Raw genomic sequence first — 19,690 nt, forward strand, 5'->3', positions numbered from 1 at the left:
AAGTATGATGAATTGCTGGTCCATTTGAGGCACACGACATGATGCCATTGTTAACATCTGATACGATGTTATTGTGTCATTCATTATTGGATTGGTAAAATTGTCTTACTTCACCGGCATTATCAAACTGATAAACATTCGCATTGCTATGTTTAGTTAACGTTTCGGTAAAAGTGAACTGGGATCAGTATTGGATGTACACCATCGACTGTTCTAAAAGTAACTAAAAGCATACATTAGCATGTTTATATCATATACCAAACAGTTCACATATTCACAAATGAAAAGAAACATTATCTTAAAACTATGGCTTCTAATGTTAAACATGTTCTGGCACTATACTGTTTCTTTTTTACTAGTGTCAACATTCAAATGATATGTGTTGGGTCGCATGTACCCGTATAATTGTAGAAGTTAATTCGTAAACCCATTACTGATACGTATTGTTATCTTTCCATTATTTACTAATTGCGACTAGAGGGATAAGGAACACTCACAAACTGTTTTAGTTTTACAAGTGGTTATGTTATTGTGCATTCCGTTTGTCAATAATCTCGGAAGTTTCGATGCGTATACTATCTAAATAATTCAGGGATTTGAGGTCGATCTTTAGTTGAAACTGTAGATTCCTGTCAATGAGATATATACTACCGATACAGGTGCTTCTGTGAAGTTGCAAAATAAAGATGAAATATTTTAAATAAGGATCTTGTGCAGTACAAGTTGTACCGTTTATTATGTTATTATAAAAATGTCATCATTTAAAAACTCATAAGAAATTCATGTATTTAACTTGCAGAATTACAGCATGCTAAATCGACCAACGTCTATTAAACTTTGTTTTAGGTGAGTGCAATGTACTGCAGTTGTCTAAAGCAGAAGATAGGAAATTTAAAGACGTCATGCGAAAGGTTGGAATGGCAAAGAAATCGATACATGTTCGTCACTTCAAAAGCACGCTTTTTCAATGGGCGAAAGATCCAGGTAAGCCAATTTTTTTTCTCTCAATATATTGCATTTTTTCTCCAAATCAAAGCGGTGATGCTTAATTGATGAATGAAAATGGAGGAACTGGAAAGAAACAATAAATTTTATTTTTTCCCTTTTAAACCGATGTGTGCCTAAATTATCGTAATTGTTTGTCTGTTTTTTTCAAATGTTTTATAAGGTATCATTAATAAAACATACTTGGACTGGAATTAAGAAAAAAACATATTTAAAACAATCTCCCTACTGCCAATAAATTGACTTGTCAAATATCTCATAGTATGATCTACAACTGACTTAGGATAGAGGCACAACTGCTGCTAATAAGAGGCAGACTTCCACTCTCAGGTTACATCTCAGGATTTGAATTATTAACCACAGTGTCAACTTTGACAAAGTGCTTTTTTTCTACTAAAAGTATATTCCTAAAACCTAAAACTAAAAATCATTGTATTTTAAAACTTTTAAAAGTAACATAAAGATAACACTCTGAATAATAAAACAGATTCTTGTTTACCTATGTATATTGTTTTAAGTTGTGTTTGTTTATAATTGTTCAGAACTTAAATCAATTAAAACTTGTTTTGTAATAAAATCAATTTCGAAGGTTATCAAAGCGTTCAATAAATATCCCAATATCATACTATATCAATATTGTCAACATTTAAACTTAAGATTCATTTGCTTATCAAAGGGAGATAAATCAAAATATATTTTAATAGAACCCTACTATGTTGGGAAGTAAAAGAACATAATACCATATATATTAAATGACGATATCATTATATATTTTTATAAATACTGCTGATTCTGTTAAGCTTATAATATAGCACATAAAACAAATTCAAAATAGATACCAAGATTTTAATTTTGTACGCCAGACTCGCGATTCGTCTACTAAAGACTTGTTATAAACGTTTCTGTTATCATAATCTTTATTGAAGTTATTGATGATACTGATAATTTTGTTTCCACTCCCATCAGCGTGGTTTACATCTATGAATCAATTGTTTTCTTAGTTGGTAGTAATAATGATAGTAAAACTAGATAGTATGATTAAAGTATTAAAACTATTTAAACGTTAAAGGAGAAATGCCAAGTTTTTGAAAGTGGTGATTGGTGTAATATTCCAAACAGAATGTAACCAAATTCATAATTAAAGACAAAAAAACTAAACTCATTGGGACATCTGATAATGTTTAGCCGGGAAGACACATATGTATTACCTTTTTCGTCTTGTGTCGGTCTCGGTCGCGTTATCTTGGTCGTTCAGTCACACTTTGTTAATCCACAACTACTCAAAAAAGAATCCCGTTACTGGATTCAAACACATCCTTAACTAGTTTTATTTTTCATCGAAAATTTAGATAGGAATACCCGTGTAGAAAATGGTGGATTTAACCTGGTTTTATTGCTAGCTAAACCTGTCACTTGTACGACAATCGCATAAAATTCCAAAACATCAGTACCTTTAAACTAAAAACCACTAAACTGAAGTTTACATTGAATATTTATATATATTTTTTGTACTCTCCGATGACCTTTTTGAGAAAAAGGATGAGTAGTAAATTGGCAAAGCCCTGGCTCATTATTTTTTTGCTCAGATACAGATGACGTTTTACAAATATGAGTAGCAGCTACAACTTTTGAATATCGAATGAGTAGACATTATTTCCTCAAAACGCGGGAGAAAATTGGAAAATGCTGCTAAGAAGAGGAAATCTATACTTCCAAAATTGAAATCGTCTCGATTGTCATAGATTTTGGTGCTGAGATGATCGTTGCAGTAAAACTCGAAATATATATCTATTATTGAGGCATACGTAGCTGTGGTATTTTCATCTCTATTTTTGTTTGGATATATTTATAGGACCCAATAAGTGAATTGATATTATGCTGTAAAGTTCTATGGGTTATTTCGAATTCATATAGTATAATGCGCTGTTAAAAATACTGCACCGTAACCAGAAAATTAAGATTTGTTAATGGAACGAAGCTCATGAATATAACTGTATCGTGTGTATGTAAATCAAATGATCGAGTTTCTCTAAAAAAAGTGTCTGTAGTAACTCTGACTGGATTTCAAATATTTTTGCCACGAGCATCACTGAAGAGACATGTAATGTCGAAATGCGCATCTGGTGCAAGAAAATTGATACCGTTAATGTTATCATATGAAAATATGAAAACAATCGGCAAGGAGAGGTGCACAGCTGTTCCCAGAGGAATGCTGGCAATCGGTTGGCAATTCTACCATCAAATTCCGCAAATATGTTGTAAATGAGAAACTCCACCATACTGATTACTTGTTCCACGGTGTAACATGTTTCACTCTCTAGTTGAATTTTATCAAAAATGCCGAATTGTATGTCAAAACAATAAATTTATAGCGTATGGCACCTATCTGTATGTAATCCTTGGAGAAAAGCATTGTACATTATTACTTTAAGACATTTAATTATATTTTTTATGTGGCATCTGTTGTAAAGGATATAGAAAGTGTTAATAAAGAATGACAGAGATTTAAAAAAAAATCAGTTATTATGGTTCATGCCACTACGCGAGTAAATAGTATCACAGTATTTCTTGTATTCCTCTTTAACATTGTATAACTGTGGATCAATCTGATAGAACATTCCGTGGTAGATATACACACGAGCCGTCAATGTACCGTCGTAAACATAGATTTTTGGTTTCTTATACAAACAAGGTCAGTCATCAGAATTGTTGCTCAACTCAATTTCAATTAGACCACGAAGGATTTATAATTTGTCAAGATCACATCCTTATAAACTATTGTTTTTTTTTGTAAATTGGATTATCCAAGCGTTCATTTATTTCTAATTGGAACAAAATCGTTTGAGGTTTTTTCGTGTTGGATTGATTTATACAATGTGAATAAAAACAGTGAATAGAAGGTATTTAAATTGAAGTCATAAAGTTATTGCACTTGGACTTAAAGAATTTTAAAAGATTGACAATTGTTGTTGTCATGTACTTAATAATATAGGAAAAAAAAACAACCCCAAAGGCAGTCTGCAATTAATTTGGTTTCTGAAGGTGCAGCGTTACAGAAATAAAAAAAGATTACATTTTTTTTAGTGAAACCATTGATGGATGTTTGCAGCATCACAACAAATCCCTGAATGACGTGTTTTTTTGGGGTTCAGAATGCAATTCATTCAGCTTATTAATATTGCTTTGTCAATGCCTTTGTATTGTCATTATTAAAAGCACATGTAATATGACATGTTATAACACTATTGTCTAGTGGTTGAATAGCGCTTGCCGTAATTGCACGGTGGACAGTTTGAGACATTTGCAACATCTTTGCAAAATACAATAAATATATCCCTAATATTTCAGATGTTTTATATTGAACCGTTCACAACATATAATAGCTAGGCTTTAGAAAAGGAACAACGGTACTGTATTTACAGATTTGAAGCTGTACAACGTTAATTCTATTGTTGCAATACTTCAAGTACAGTACTGGTATTCCGTAACTAAATATTAATTTAAAAAAACATGTAATACTTGCCTATGTCGGTGTTTTCCTTTTTTAGGGTCATAACTTCTTACGCCCCTCTCCTTTCCTTGTGGAAAATTATCAAAGCAAGGTTACTATTACACAGAATGAATCAAGATATTTTAGTTACATCCTCCTAAATGACAGTTGCGTCCATAAATGGTAAAGCATGTCTTATTGTAAAAGGATTTTGATATGAAAAAATTGTTTATATCGCTTTAAAAGGACAATTGGTGTAAAATTCATGACCACCGATTTTACTCAAATTCTCATATTTGAATTATAATATGCTATAACGTATATCAAAATTATTATATGTCTAAAAATAAAGAAGTTACGATGCATAGACTCGATGATATGTATCAGTTTTCGTGTGTATTCTTGTCAAGATGACCCCTGCAGACTGTTGACGGTCATATAACCCGATTTTGGCATAAAATAGATATAAATAGATAACGAACACGTGCAATTGGATTTTTCAAAGTCTGTTTGGTTTCATATTATAAGTTGAAAAAATATGTTAATCACTGTTGTTACTTGTATAAGAATATTTTTTTTTTGCGAATCGAATCAGTCAATCAGATGGCTTACCCTTGTTTCACTTTCAATGTTGACTTTAATAGCTGAATTCTCCTAGTTTATGCTTTATCCCTCTCTAGCTCAGTGGTGAAGATTGAAGAACACATGAATATGGATTCAATAAGGTCGAATTATTCACATGCAAGTGCATAATTCATCATTGATGTTTCTTAGCTTATTTTGGCAGACAAAATTGAACCAAACTGGCTGCTAAAAGTGAAGTATTATTTCACTATTTCATTTTCATTAATGATTGAACAAAAAAAAACCATAATATTGTTTATTTTATATCTCGTAGCTAATGACCCTTAAGGGCAGTTAGAATTGAATTAACACTTGGTAAACTCCCTTATTCATGTTATTATCTAATAGCTATTTCATATCAAGAAATAAGCGTCGCTTATGTTTCAATTTGTCATTTTAATTTGTATTGTCAGGAAAGGATAAGCATGTGCCTAGCTACATCAAGAAATCTGATGATTCTACAACGTCTCCAGCGCAAGGAAGCTTGAAGCCTGATACAGTGTCCTTTTCAATGACAGGGAAGTATTCCGAGGTACCACAGTTGAAAAAATCCATACAAGAGATCAAGACAAAAGAAAAAGAAGAACTTACGAGTTATGTAAGGCTTTCTTTTTTAAATGATAAAATAACAAAAGTTCCATTTTAAATCGTATCGAAATATAAACGGATAATGTATTGCCGAAGAAAATGCTTATCGGCAATGCAAGCGTTTTTCTTTTAATCTTTTATTTGTTTTCAGGAGTCAGGATTTACAGTACCCTGAAACTCAACACCTTACTATAGTTTTTGGGGTAAAAATTGAATAATATGTACAAGACTATCCAATTTGTTTTTCTAATTCGTATTTATCATATAAGAATAAAGTTACTGAAAAAAGGCTACTCACGCTCACAATTGTACTAACTTTTAACACACAGTCACTTAAATCTTACCTATAGTATGCATGCATGTATATGCATAAGGTAAAATACATATATCAACTGTTTACTGTAGTATAATTAAAAATATAAATGATAATAAGTCAAAAAATTATTTTATGTTGTGGGGTCCAGAATCGTCCATAAGCATTTGCTCTTTTATTTTTGTAGGCAATATAATTGTTTGTAGATAAGTATTATTTTATTCTGAATTTTAGTACTAGGAATTTTTTTTTCAAGTTATATCTGAAAATTTTATACAATGCCCATGAAGGTCATATTCCTCTGCATTGCCCCAATGTGCTCTATCTGGATAAGCTAACTGTATCACTTGAACAATTCAATAGGCCATAGTGTGTGACCGTACAGGTTAAATATTTTTTAGTTGTAATACCACCAAATCATAGTACATCACATCCGGCTGTATACGAAAAAGAGTCGAAAAAAAATATTCCCTTGAATTTGACAGTTGTAGGAAAATTATCATACCTTTCATTGCAGTAAAAAAAAATGTGTCAAAGACATATATCTTGGGTGTTTCAAAGCACCATTATTTTTTTATTTGGTGTTTCTATAGAATATTTTGGAAACTTGAGGTTTTTCTTTGGCTTTCGAACTTTTTTGATCTGAGCGTCACTAATTAGTCTTGTGTAGACGAAACGCACGTCTGGTGTATTAGATTATCTGTCATGTAATGTTATCATTTTAATGTTATATTTAACATTGCCATAAAAGCGGGAGGTTTGGCTAGCCACAAAACCAGGTTTAACCCACCATTTTTTCCTTAAAATGTCCTGTACCAAGTCAGGAAAATGGCCATTGTTATATTATAGTTCGTTTCTGTGAGTGTTACATTTAAGTGTTGTGTTTCTGTTGTGTCGTAGGTCTCCTCTTATATTTGATGTGTTTCCCTCAGTTTTAGTTTGTAACCCGGATTTGTTTTTTCCTCAATCGATTTATGAATTTCGAACAGCAGTATACTACTATTGCCTTTATTTACATGGTTACTAAAGCTTGAACGCAGGAAGAAAAAGGGTGAAAATTTGATTGGTTAACATCCAGTGATATTTTCTAATATGCAATGAAACATTAAGTGAATTTTTTTTACAGAACTGGACAAGATAAAACTTTACTCATGCCAGGAAGTATTTCTTTATTTGAAACAAAAATAAATTCTGCACAATTTTTAAAAGTGCAAATTTAACAAAGACTAATAGGGGGAAATCAATGGTGGTATTACACCTATGTATACCTTTTTATATTTTTAATAGGACTAGGAGGAGTAGTATTCTTTAGAAAAGTCTAGTTGGTTGAATATTTTAAGATGCATGAAACACTGTATGTAGTTTTGTCATTAATGTATTAATTGATACATAGAGTTCGAATCCTGTTGACTGAACATTTAATGTCGATGTGCAAAAACTAATTATATCCTGAGGTCAGATGATATATAGATATGAGGCGGTATAAATTGAAGATCTGTTTAGGATAGCTTGTGCTCACATTAATTTGAAACTGTGTACACATGGTCAGCGGTAAACTCTTTTGTATGTATGCCCTACTCCGATATTGACCAGTATTTCACAGTTTACTAAACATGGAACTAGTGTGCGCAGGGTATGGTTATTGTGGGCGCATATTCTTGTTCTGTTTACATACTGTTAGTACCTTTCAAATGACACTGTATTTGTTTATCCATCCAATGGGGCAAGATAAAATTAATAGTAATAAGTAAAGATAATTGATCCAACTACTTTTTGTTTTAGAAATCCGAGAAGAAAAAAGCCCATCCGAATGAAGACACCACACAAAAATACACACAAAGTGTAATCAAAGGTAATTTTCATTTCAGATGTTTATCCATGCATTACACGTGGGAATGTGCTTGCATTTTGATTTCAGTGCATTGTGGTTCAATGTAACGGTAATTTGTTTCTTCAAAACTCTGGTTGTCTTGGATATAGATATATGGTGATCCTTAGACGTATAGTTTTCTGAGATAAAATCCTTTATTAAATAGGGCGATCCCACACAAAAATAAAACGTGCTCTGGGCATGTTAAAAAGGTAATTTATGATATAAAACTCCTCTGAATGGCATACACATGTGATGTGACATTCTTATTTTTTATGCAACTGTAGCAACTGTGGGATCCATATTTATTTCAGCATGCATTTCTTTTTTTCTGAAATTGTAAAAACTTATCGAAGATATCAGTCTTATAGTTAGGTAAGGACAGAAGTAAGTTTCGTTTGTATAAATCTCATCAGTGGCGCTCGAATCAAAACAGGTTAAAGGCTAAATAAAAAAGTTGGAGAGAATTAAACACGAAAATTCCCAAGCGTTTTGAATAATTCAACATCTTATAAACACTTAATTTATAAAAAACAGATAATGTGCATATCAATCATATTTCATTTCAATACATAAGTGATCGGAAAGAAACGTCCACCAGCAGTTGTTTCGACACATTGGTTGTAAAACAAATCAAAGATATCAGGTTTATAATGTGAAACTTCAGTCCTACTACGGTCATACAACTTTACTCAGTGCTTGGAGCACAGAAACGCCAAATCAAGTATTTTGATTGGTTAAATTCTGAGTTTGAGAACGTACTTCTTATGTTTAGTGACCGCGAGTTTCGTCTACATAAAACTCATCAGTGGCCCTTGAATCAAAACAGTTGGAAGACCAAATCGAATTTGAGGAGCATTTAAACCCGAAAATTACAAAATGTTGTGTGCCAAATTCGGCATAGGCAATTTATTACTTGGTGTAGAAAAGGCTTAGTGATTTAAATAGTTTTCCATTTTATAAATTTTATAAACAGTACATTTACAAAGAAGGTATGTATCAATTATATTTCATGTCAACACAAAAGTGCTGACTACTGCTGATAAAAATGTTATCAATATAGATAGAAAAACGAAAAGTTGTTAACCAAAATGCAGCCAAAACATATTATATGAAATAAAATCTGATTAACATACAAATACTGTTACGTACAAAATAACAAACAGTTTATGTAAGAACTGGCGAATTAACAACCTTTCAATTTTTTCACTCTCATGTTAGGTCGGGTAGGCAGTTAAAAGTGATTTAGTTTGTAATAAATAGAACACATAATGATAACATTTGTACATGTCAACGGTTAATTACGTTCCCTTAAATTTAGTTATTTTCGGTTGTGAAACGGAGAATTGCAAATAAAAGACAGATATAGTAATCCAAATAATTTGGAGGAGATGTCATTCTGTAATAATTGTTAAAATCAAATTTGAAAATTTCAGATCAGGAACATCATGAACATCACGACCTTACTGGTTACTATGATGAGTTATTAGATAACACAGTACTTGACAAGATGGTTCTAGATAACCTCATTTCCAGATGTATTATAATGATAGAGGACAGAGAAGAAATTATCAAACCAACCACACAGCGTGAACGTAACAAGATTTTACTTGATATCTTGACTGAACGACCATACCCTACATTCCATTTGTTCAAGGATGTCTTACTGGAATCTGAACCATCCAATAGTTGTGTTCAAGAGCTTGTCAAGAGAATGATGAGTACTGAAAGTAGGGACGCACACATTAGTTGGCAAGGACATGAAATTGGTAAGTAGTTTCAGCTAAAGATTTGTTGAAAAAAGATGTAGAGTGTGCCATCAACACTAACTTGTAATGTTCTTATGCATATTTGCGCACATACAATACCGCAGTATCTTTCAATGTAATCTTTTCAATATTTCTGAATGGATTTCGATGACACAAACTAAACAGGGATCATGTGATGGACAGTAATAAGTGTTGCTTACTTCAAAAATTTAAAAGTTTGTCAGCGAGATCAAAGTTTACATCCAATCCTTATGGAAAATGCTGGTTTTTTTTCTATTTAATAATAGATAAAAGGAAGTTAACCCAAGTTATTTAAGGAATGACTGTAATATTTTTATCTGTCTCTGAAGAAATAACATAAAAAATGTGGTGCACACTGAATTATCAGTGTAGCGGGTTATTTAAAAGTGTGCACCACCTTTTTTGTGTTATTTCGAATAGACAGAAAAAATATTACAGTCATTCCTTATAATTTAATTCTAAATTCCATTTTCAAGGAGTAAATTTTGAAAAAAAACGTTGGTGACGTCACGGTCATGGGCTGATAGACAAAACACTTTCAGCCAATCAGAAGACGTGTTTCATCTAAAATTAAATTATATAAAAATGTTCCTTAGAAGGAAATTACCGTTTTGTTTATTACTTTGATTGAATGAAGAAGCATTCATTTGCTATCTTGATAAAACACATCCTTCTAGTGACTCTGACTCCCAGAAGCCTTCATCTATAATCACTATATGAACTTTTTGTCACATGGTTTCAAGCGTATTTTATTTTAAGAATGACTTGATATTTCTCTGGTCGATTTATATGTGTAGTTGTACCAAGTAAACTATTTTCAAATATGGGTAAATCACATCCTGCTTTTCGATTGTTTGATTTTTCTAAAGGCCTTTATTGATGTAGTGTTAAGATGCCGTATTTGTAACCAGGATCAAAAGGTCATTCATTCAGTCTAATCATCTGATCTAACTATATTATACTGCTGCTATGTTGAATATCCCATATGTTATAATTAATATAATACAATTACTCTGCCCATCAACAAGTAACCAGAATGGACTAATGAAATATCGTGTATCGACAAAAATCATTTAAAAACGATGGTATTTTATAAATACACTCCTGATTTGACCGGTCCTGATTTGTGGTGTGAAATAATCTGTGATGCGTATTATGAGATTTTATTTCAGGCGAGTGATAACCCTTTAACGTTTTATCACAGCAAATAAGTTCAGTTTTTTCTTTGTCTTTATTTAAATGGAAAACATGGTAGTCGTATACGTTTTTGACTAGAAAAACTGTTTAAATATCGAGTAAGTTTTAAGAAATAGAAAAAAGAAAGCTCTAGTAACGTTAGTATTGTTTTTGTGTTGGTTCCAAGTGTAGCGATTGAGAACTGTTTACATTAAATTCCATAAATCCATTCTTCCCACTGACACATCGTCCATAGATCTGATTTCTGGCGAATAAATAATACAGATTTTCATTCATCTATCTACTGCTGGGAGTATCTTAAAGTTGCTTTCTTATTTCGAGTGATAAAACATTTCAGCCACATTTAAGAGGATGTCATATTTAGCAAATACTCAATTGAGTAGGTTTTGTTGGCACAGAGGATCGAAAAGGATAACTGGATAGGAGAAAAAAGTTAAATCACAAAAATACCGAACTCCGAGCAAAGTTCAAAACGGAAAGTCCCTAATCAAATGGCAAATCAAAAGCTGAAACACATCAAACGATTGGATAACAACTGTTATATTCCTGATTTGATACAGGCATTTTCTAATGTTGAAAATGGTGGATTAAACCTGGTTTTATAGCTAGCTATAAATGTGTTTTATACGGTCTGAAGGCTGGATACTGCATCCAATGAATGTTCTCATTCAGATCAGATGTGATTGTGTACAAAGCAGTCAAACAGACACTTTTGCTAATACCAGACTGTTAGAGAAGTTTAAGAGACTATGATTCTGTACGCATATGCGTTAGTTGTCCCTTTGCCTTAAAATTCACATCGTACACTTTTCTTATTTTCAACATTCTAAATATATATAAACAAGTTAAATCACAAAAATACCGAACTCCGAGCAAAGTTCAAAACGGAAAGTCCCTAATCAAATGGCAAATCAAAAGCTGAAACACATCAAACGATTGGATAACAACTGTTATATTCCTGATTTGATACAGGCATTTTCTAATGTTGAAAATGGTGGATTAAACCTGGTTTTATAGCTAGCTATAAATGTGTTTTACACGGTCTGAAGTAGGACCAAAAACACACACATCCCAGAGGACCAAAGTGCAAATTAATATGAATCTAAAGTGAGGGGATGAACAGCTTTTGAGGGAGGGGATGGTGGGGAGGGAGGTGGGAGAAGGCGGGGCGGGAGGTTGGAGACAAAATTATATATATACAACTCTTTGCACAAAGTGGGGGAGACAAAACGACTCACAGACGATTAGCAAAAGTGCCTTTAGGGGGAGTTGCATAACTCAAAATTATATATATACAACTCGTCTAAACATCAACCCAACAATGTTAGATCTGTAAATTTGCTTTCGCAAATTTTTGGTTCTTCCCTCGCCGGGATTCGAACCCATGCTACTGTGATATCGTGACACCAAATCGCCTGCACTGCAGCCGTCCCGCTAGACCACACGACCACCTGGGCTCTCAAAAAAAAAGTTTTCGCTGGCCGTGTGTTACCTTTCCTCGTCAGTTTTAATCTAGCGGCGTACTACAGATACAGATCAGCTAAATTATCTATAGTAAAGGATCCTACAAATTAATGTAATATACAGTCACAGAAAATAATTATATTTATAAGTACGTTTAGCTGATCTGTAACAATAACATCTGCATGCCTTATATATCATGTACTGTAGTACGCCGCTAGATTAAAACTGACGAGGAAACTAGGATGGAAAGTTGTCTCCTTGGCAACCATACCACATCTCCTTATTTCATAATGGATTTCGTTTTCTTCTGAAATACAAGAAATATAGAGACTAACAAATACGTGCTAGGAGACTGAAATGTGTTGCTGTTTTTTTTTATAATGTGACATTTGTTGTGAACATGTGATGTTATAATGTGATTGATTTAATACTTGCCATACTAAATATACTTATTAAATTTCCAATTCAAAGGACCAATGAATCTTTACTAAAACTATAAATTAGCAGTAAAACAATACTCGTCTATCCTACATTAGTCACGTGTTATCTAGATGTTTTTGGTTTTGTGTGCCGTTAATTCGCCAGTTGCTGTTTTATTGTATATCCCACATTTCAATTTATGCACACACAGAAATAACAACACTTTTAATTTACATTACCACTTGTATACTTGTCATTATAACACTGTGAATACTCTCTGGATTTTCCCGAAGCCTATGTGAGTAATATGCAACTCCCCCTAAAGGCACTTTTGCTAATCGTCTGTGAGTCGTTTTGTCTCCCCCACTTTGTGCAAAGGTGCGTTTTTTATCAGCTGTACCTGTACATCACGTCGAACTCAAAACACCAAAAACACACACATCCCAGAGGACCAAAGTGCAAATTAATATGAATCTAAAGTGAGGGGATGAACAGCTTTTGAGGGAGGTAGATGGTGGGGAGGGAGGTGGGAGAAGGCGGGGAGGGAGGTTGGAGACAAAAAATTGGTGGGATAGAAAAAAAGATTCTAAAAGTGGGAGGTGGGAGATAGGGGCGGGAGTTGGGAAAAGGGTACCCCCTTTCCACCCTTCTCAAATTAATATGATTTAAAGATCTCTTTGGATATTTGTCCCCCGCGAGATGCATTGTGTGGGACATAGAAATACCGGGCGTCTGTCCGTTTGTCCGTCCGCGGTCTTTTTAGCTCTCTCACGTGTACAATTCTTGTCAGATTTTGTATAAAACTAATATATTAGGTTTATATCAGCATTGCCGCTGACAAGTTTGAAAATCAGTTTTTATTTTTTAAAGAGTTTTGCGCCCTGGAAATATTAATTATATGGAAAATTGCATTTGTAAGCGCTCTCGCGTGTACAATTTTTGACAGATCTTTAAATAACTTATATAATTTTACTTTTGTTTGGATATTAAGCGCATATGTTCCAGCCTACCCACGAGGTGGGAGACCGTGGCGGAATCTCCGGTACCAATCTCTTGTACCAAGCTGTCCTCCTTCAAGTCCAAAGCTGGATCTTATATAGTCCAGTTGTCCATAAACATTGGCCCATAGCTAATGGCCGGTTACGTATTCGTCTGGATGTTAAATAATTCTAGTCTATGGTTAATTGTCAAACCCTGAAGGATACATGTTATTTCACAGTAGACATGGTCATTTATTGGCTGCAGGGTATACATGGTATGTCTATAATATTTGAACAGATCGTTATTTAAAAGTGTCCAAAGTGTACATGATTGTTATTGAATTATTTAATTCCTTTTTAATAAATTTCCTAATTAATACTCCTTGATAATTAATGAATGGTACACAATTGTGTAACATAATGCCTCCAATTCTTAGAGAACGAAAGTTCAATAAAATACGGTATTTTTCTTCCTGTAGGTTATTCTAATAGTTTATTATAAGGTTTTCGGTAACCATCACCACATATCTAAGTTTACAAAGTTCTATAAGTCCAATATCATGATATAATAAGTTCATCACATTCTTCTAGTCCAATATCTGGATATATTTACACATAGTTCATTCGAATCATAAGTTCAATATTTCGGTATACATAGTTCATGTTTTATTTTCGTCACCATCATAGTATAAGGTTCATCAACTGCTGGAAAGGGCGCACATCTTTGTACAAGTGTCGTCATCATCATCTCCATTTCGTAGTATTTGACGCATCTAGCTATTTGGTTCGTCCTTATTAAGAGGCTGTTAATATCGGCATTCGGTTAAGTTTTGTCCTTGACCAATGGCGCGGAGGAAGACATCTCTCTGTTATCAGTAGCATCTATTCCTACCAATTGCGAAGACACCATTTGTTTTTACCCAATTGTTCGTGGCATTAGAACCAGAACTCACAACATTCTTTTTGGCTAACCAAGATATATTCTTAATTAATTAACAGTACAAAAATATGGCTATTCCAATGAAGATCGCACCTAAACCCTGCTGATAAATATATCTCAATTTGGACAAACTAAAACTTGTTTACTTCCCCTTGTTTCTTTTTTTTTTATTTATCATCTATCAGATTATTGATAATTTGTTCACTCGCCTTGAGTTCTCAGGATTGTCCAAGCCTAGCAATATTTTGTAAAACAATTCCTACATATAAATCAATATCTTCTTTTTTTTTTTATCGAATTATCTGTTAGAACAAAAACTAAATAAAAGGGGGAATCTGTCGTATACAACTTCTACAAGTTTACAAATCCTACATAATATTTACATTAGACGTAAAAAAAATCATTAAAAATTTACAATAAACAAAAATCAATTCGATCATTTTATATAACCCCTACACCTACATGATACTAATAAAAAAAATTAATAAAATTATATGTGTTACTTTGTTACCAATTGTAATAGTTTTTACTTATTTAAATTTAGTTCCTCATTAATTAATCTTAAGGCTAAACATAAAATACAGACCACATATGATCACATATTTATTCTCATCACCCTTAAAAATAAAATTAAGATTCCATTGATAAAAATTATAACTATATCTTGCGCAATTGTTACTGACTCTACATTTCATATTTGACAACAAAAACACCTTATTGCGAAAAAAATGTCGTTCTCTGTAATGTATTACATTTTTCTAAAATTAGTATATAGTTTCCTTATACTATTTCCTTTCTTTTTTATATATCTATTTTTCATTTGTTTTAAAATTTCAAACCTACTGCCTATCCCTTTTATACATTTACATACGACTATGTTGAGATCTGAGTTTAAAAATAGTATATACATTTAAAACTTAACTAACCTCTTAAAACTAAAACAATTAAAAAAAAATCTATGACTACTTATGAACAAAACACATCGTTAAGATTCTTTTTTCAACTCCTTAAATAATTGTTTCCTTATTCTTATTTCATGATTATAATCCTCATCATTGTTTACTTTTCAATTTCAATTTTACTTGAATGCTAGTTTTCCTTTTATATCAATTATCTATTTCACTAAAATTTTGTCATTAAGTTCTGAAGTTCATATGTCTCCTATTTTTTCTTTACAAATATCAGTCTACTACAACAATACTAGTAAATCCCTAAGGGCAAACATATCCATGTTTTTCTTTAATGTGCTACTTTATGAAGATACTTCTCTTAATCTATTAACAATATGTAAATATGGCGTAATCTAACACCATAAACAACTTGCACCATTTAATAACTTAACATCACTTATGTTAATCATCCGAAGAAGGGGTTGGAATCTAAAATTATAGACTATTTGTTTTCTCTAAACAAATGTGCGTACACACTATCCAACTGCATAAACCCATTAATCATCAAATGACTAGAATACGCAAACAATGTATCCTCAATGTACCCTTAACTTCATCTACCAAAGGTTCTAAATCAGCCTTAATTTACACCGGTGCTCTGCTCATTTTACGTAAAATACATATTTTCTAGAATAATTGAATGTATCTTCAAAAAAATAACCCATAATATGACCAAAAACCGCCATTAAATACGGAACAAAATATGCTAATGTATTAGACATTTTATCTTTTTTACAAATTAACTTTAAACGAAAAACTAGCTTCTCTAAAACTTCACAAAAAAAAAACGGGTTATTTTTTTAAGAATAATATGTGTAATCTATCCTATCTCTTAAACAACACGTACTGCATAAAAAATAACACACAAAAATAACCTTTCATTCTGATAAAGAAAATGTGTATAATATTCATAATTTTTGAATTGACCTATAATACCTTAAAACACTCAATAAAAAGTTTTATTTGAAACACATCTCGTGAACAAACTTCAGATTTTCAGCCTTTTTAAAATACGGCCTCAATTCCTTTAAAATCAAAAACTTTACTTAATATGTGTGCCATCCCTTGAAAAGCCATTTCTACTTGTTGTACTGACATAGAAATATCTTGATTTTCCATTAAGAAAAATGAAAGTAACTGAGTTCTTACCTTTTATATTCCTTCGCGTTGAAGGTTTATATCAGCATTGTCCTGGATAATTTCGATAGTCAGTGCGCCGATCAAATGTTTTAAAAGATTTATGCCTCTATGAAATATCAATTATATCGCCGGGAAATTACATTGCATTTGCTCTCAAGCCTTTATTTCTCAATTGACGATGTTTATAAAAATAAATCAAAGAACAAGCAAATTTGTTTAAGTTATAATGACCATTGATAGATATAATATGTACAACGCGGGGAAAAAAGGGCGCGATTGGAAATCTATTCTTTGTATCTGTTTGCCTTTTGAATAAATAGGATAATGAAAATATTTTTTTTTGTTTGCGTCCCAAACGCTTTTCTGGATTTACCTCCATCGAAGCACCGGACATTCGTTTATTGAGGGACCACAGGTTTTTAATGAATCGTTTGATTGTAAATTTCGAGAAAATAATTTATTTCAGAATGGAATTGAAAGTAAAAAATGTAACGGGATCTGAATGATTTAATTTTATTTCGTCCCAACCAAGTACACATTTAGTCTTGATATCCCAAGCCTTTGTTAACTTTCTCCTTATTCCGATGTTGCTGTCCTGTATAGACTGTGCTTATACGATTACAATGCTAGTAGTTTATTCTAAACAAGCTTCCGAAATCTTATAGGACTTCTTCTGTACAGTCCAATTAATTTTACAGTTTACACTTGAAAAATAGCCGGAAAGTTGTTCGACCAAATAGCCAAGTTCAACTACCCTTCTTTTTTCATTCCATGCAAACAAACCATTTTCTGTCTGACTTTATACGTCTGCCTGTATGGTGGTCCCCCCCACCCCCACAAAATTCTATCGGTATTCTTTTCCAAATAAATTTCCTTTTACTATTTTACTAGCGACGTTTTTCGATGACCATTTAACGCGAATGGGGTTCTTAGCGGAATTGTGGTACAATTCCCCGTATTTTCACACATTTCGTTTCTATAACTTCGATTTCTACTTTCACTGAAACGAAATTTCACCGGGGAACGGCGTGCATCATTAATAAGAATGTATTGCAAAAAAAAAACCAAACTAAGAATAAATGAATAAAAAGCTCAGTCTAGATCTGTTATGAAGAACTTGAGGGAGACGACGAAGCAATCCAATGTAGGGGTTAATTGGCAAACATGTTTAATGAGGGGGGGGGGGGGGTAGGAGGGGTCCTGATCCCGAAATCCCGGGCTTAAAAACATGAAATCCCGAGGTCCCGAATTTAAATAAAGTTAAATCCCGGATCCCGTAATTTGAAAAAAAGAATTCCCGGATCCCGAAGGGGTAAATCCCGAAATCCCGAGCTTAAAAACACCCGATCCCGGAGTCCCGATAAAGGTCCTATCCCCCCTCTTTAATGGCACTACATGGATAAAACCAGAGGATTTCGAATATCTGGCAATAATTCTAAAACAAGAGGAGCGAGCATCCTTAACTTAACGAATATCTGACAAAAATTCTAAAACAAGAGATGCGAGCATCCTTAACTTAACGAATATCTGGTAAAAATTCTAAAACAAGAGGAGCGAGCATCCTTTACTTAACGAATATCTGGCAAAAATTCTAAAACAAGAGGAGCGAGCATCCTTTACTTAACGAATATCTGGCAAAAATTCTAAAACAAGAGGTGCGAGCATCCTTTACTTAACGAATATCTGGCAAAAATTCTAAAACAAGAGGAGCGAGCATCCTTTACTTAACGAATATCTGGCAAAAATTCTAAAACAAGAAGAGCAAGCATCCTTTACTTAACGAATATCTGGCAAAGATTCTAAAACAAGAGGAGCGAGCATCCTTAACTTAACGAATATCTGGCAAAAATTCTAAAACAAGAGGTGCGAGCATCCTTTACTTAACGAATATCTGGCAAACATTCTAAAACAAGAAGAGCAAGCATCCTTTACTTAACGAATATCTGGCAAAAATTCTAAAACAAGAGGTGCGAGCATCCTTTACTTAACGAATATCTGGCAAAGATTCTTAAACAAGAGGAGCAAGCATCCTTAACTTAACGAATATCTGGCAAAAATTCTAAAACAAGAAGAGCAAGCATCCTTAACTTAACGAATATCTGGCAAAAATGCTAAAACAAAAGGTGCGAGCATCCTTAACCCTTTCCCTTTCATGCATTTTAGACCTTTACTTATCGAAAATACATTATCGAAGTTTAAATGAATACAGAATTCGCATCAATGGTCATACACATGCCACGTTGGGCTCAAATGAAAGATAATTGGTAAAATATTTCAAAAAATTAAGTTTGAAGATAATTCGTAATTTTTTGGTCACGTGGTATATTTCCAAAAGTCACGTGACTGTTGGAGAAAAAGTGAAAAAATACAAAATCCTTGGGCAAAAAGTCGTGCAGAGACATATTGGTGGGCTAATAGGGTCAGGTTTTGATGGAACACAATGCCCCGAGTCTGTTGAAGCCATATAAGTTATCATAGTGGTATAAATAGACGCATAACGTGCTATAGGCCTTGAAATATCGATGTCCGTAACATTCAAAATAACAAGGCCGTAGCTAGGCATCTTATTTTAGTGAGGCAAAGTTTTCTATGGCCGGTTCAGTCAAATCGTTTCAGAATCATAATTTGGTCTGCTGATATCCTTATCGCGATGAACATGGAGCATGGCAAGACCGCACAATCTCGCGCCACTCATGCATGCTCTTTTCCAAGTTTTCAGTTGTTTCAGGACAGTCTGTGTTTCTAAAGGTAGCACATCATCATCAACACAATGATCAATGTCTTCTTCCAATTCCTTCTCCATCAGCAATCTGGTAACAGCATCGGTAGTAACAGTTTTGTTTGCAAAAGGGAAATAAGCTTTCCTGTAAGCACCATCATACAGTCGCAGTTACAAAATATTAAACTCGCTTTTATGCT

The 19,690-nt window shown here is 33.0% G+C and overlaps 1 protein-coding gene across 1 annotated transcript in view; it reads left to right on the forward strand.

The window, feature by feature from the left end:
- The window catches only part of LOC143074149 (uncharacterized), a 638,429-nt gene that overhangs the window by 587,216 nt on the left and 31,523 nt on the right, over window positions 1–19,690 (forward strand). Inside the window, exons 5-7 of the mRNA XM_076249697.1 lie at window positions 5,533–5,717; window positions 7,803–7,872; window positions 9,327–9,659. Of these exons, the coding sequence (XP_076105812.1) occupies window positions 5,533–5,717; window positions 7,803–7,872; window positions 9,327–9,659 (588 nt within the window). The remainder of the gene's footprint in view (window positions 1–5,532; window positions 5,718–7,802; window positions 7,873–9,326; window positions 9,660–19,690) is intronic.

Source organism: Mytilus galloprovincialis, chromosome 5 (genome assembly GCF_965363235.1).
Source record: "Mytilus galloprovincialis chromosome 5, xbMytGall1.hap1.1, whole genome shotgun sequence".
NCBI lineage: Eukaryota > Metazoa > Mollusca > Bivalvia > Mytilida > Mytilidae > Mytilus > Mytilus galloprovincialis.